General features: G+C 37.6%; 1 protein-coding gene across 1 annotated transcript; it reads right to left on the reverse strand.

Moving 5' to 3' along the window:
- Positions 1-512: 512 nt before the first annotated feature.
- LOC112616877 (tripartite motif-containing protein 64C-like) lies at positions 513-1,032 on the reverse strand. Its single transcript, XM_025373663.1, has one exon. The coding sequence runs from the start codon at positions 1,011-1,013 to the stop codon at positions 543-545; it is 471 nt and encodes a 156-aa protein (XP_025229448.1). The 5' UTR covers positions 1,014-1,032; the 3' UTR covers positions 513-542.
- Between the last annotated feature and the right edge of the window lie 176 nt (positions 1,033-1,208).

The following is a 1,208-nucleotide window of genomic DNA, read 5'->3' on the forward strand; positions in this document are numbered from 1 at the left end:
ACATACTCTCAGAAAAATAAATCAGATTAAAAAAATTTATATTGTATGATTTTATTTACCTAAATGCATAAACATAAAAAGTAGATTAAGTGTTGTGAAGGAATGGGGAAGGTGAATGGAGAATAAATGTTAATGAGCATTGGGATTCTTCTGGAAGTGATAAAAGTGCCCAAGCAGTAAAGAGTTCTGATGGCTGCACAAGTGTGATATACTAACCATCTCTGAATTAAATACATTAGAACATGACTTTCACAGTAAGTGAATGAATCTCAACAAACCTTGTACCATAAAAAAAAATAGATAAATAAATAAAAAATAAAAAACCATTATCGATATTCTAGTGAAGATTCCACAATAATTTATTAATTAAAATAACTTAATTAACAAATATACACATTCAAGGTGGTTATCCCATGTATAACCATAAAGTAATTACATTCCATGAAGTTACAAGGAGCTCACAGGCTCTCACATATTGGGTCTCAGAACACTATTTGTCTCATATATGGGAGGTCACAATAAATCATCATGAAACCAAATTTTCATTTACAACCAAAGCAAAAGAAAGGCCTCAGAGGGGAAGAGAAGGAGGAAGGAGGAAAATCATAGATAAGAGAATCTTTAGAAACATCAAAAAAACTCACAGATCCATTATCATAATCCAGAAACACCCCAACCCGACCCAGAGGCCTTTGCACATGCTGAATTAAAGGTGGAGAGATGGTGGAGAGACTATAGTGATTGCTCCTCTTTGAGGAAATTAACAAAAATGTTTCATCAGAATCAATAACAATATTGGTATCGGCTGTCCTGGAATCTCTACAGACTCCCAGAATCCAGGTGGAGGAGTGGGTCACATCCACTTCCCAGTAATGCCTGCCAGAGGTGAACACTTGTGCTCCCCACACAGCAAAGCTCTCCACTCCCTGGGGATCCATGGGTGCGCTGCGATGGTCGTCTCCAAATATCACACGTCTCACATCCTCAGAAAGGCTTATATAGCAAAGAGTCATTTCCGTGCTCAGAGCATTATCCACTGACAAGGAAAAAATACTGTATTAGTGAGAGCTATGAGGGACAGAGGCTCTGTGGCCCAATTATTCACTTCATTTGCCCTTCTTCCAAGAAAATACAGAAAAAAGGAAGCCAAGAGAGTTCAGTGCCATGCATCCATGAAGATGAAATGTCATTACAACTCTACAGCACAT

This window comes from Theropithecus gelada, unplaced genomic scaffold (assembly GCF_003255815.1).
Source record: "Theropithecus gelada isolate Dixy unplaced genomic scaffold, Tgel_1.0 HiC_scaffold_11902, whole genome shotgun sequence".
Taxonomy (NCBI): domain Eukaryota; kingdom Metazoa; phylum Chordata; class Mammalia; order Primates; family Cercopithecidae; genus Theropithecus; species Theropithecus gelada.

Coding starts and splice junctions, on each gene's coding strand:
- LOC112616877 (XM_025373663.1), bottom strand. CDS start 1,013: ATGACTCTTTGCTATATAAGCCTTTCTGAGGATGTGAGACGTGTGATA.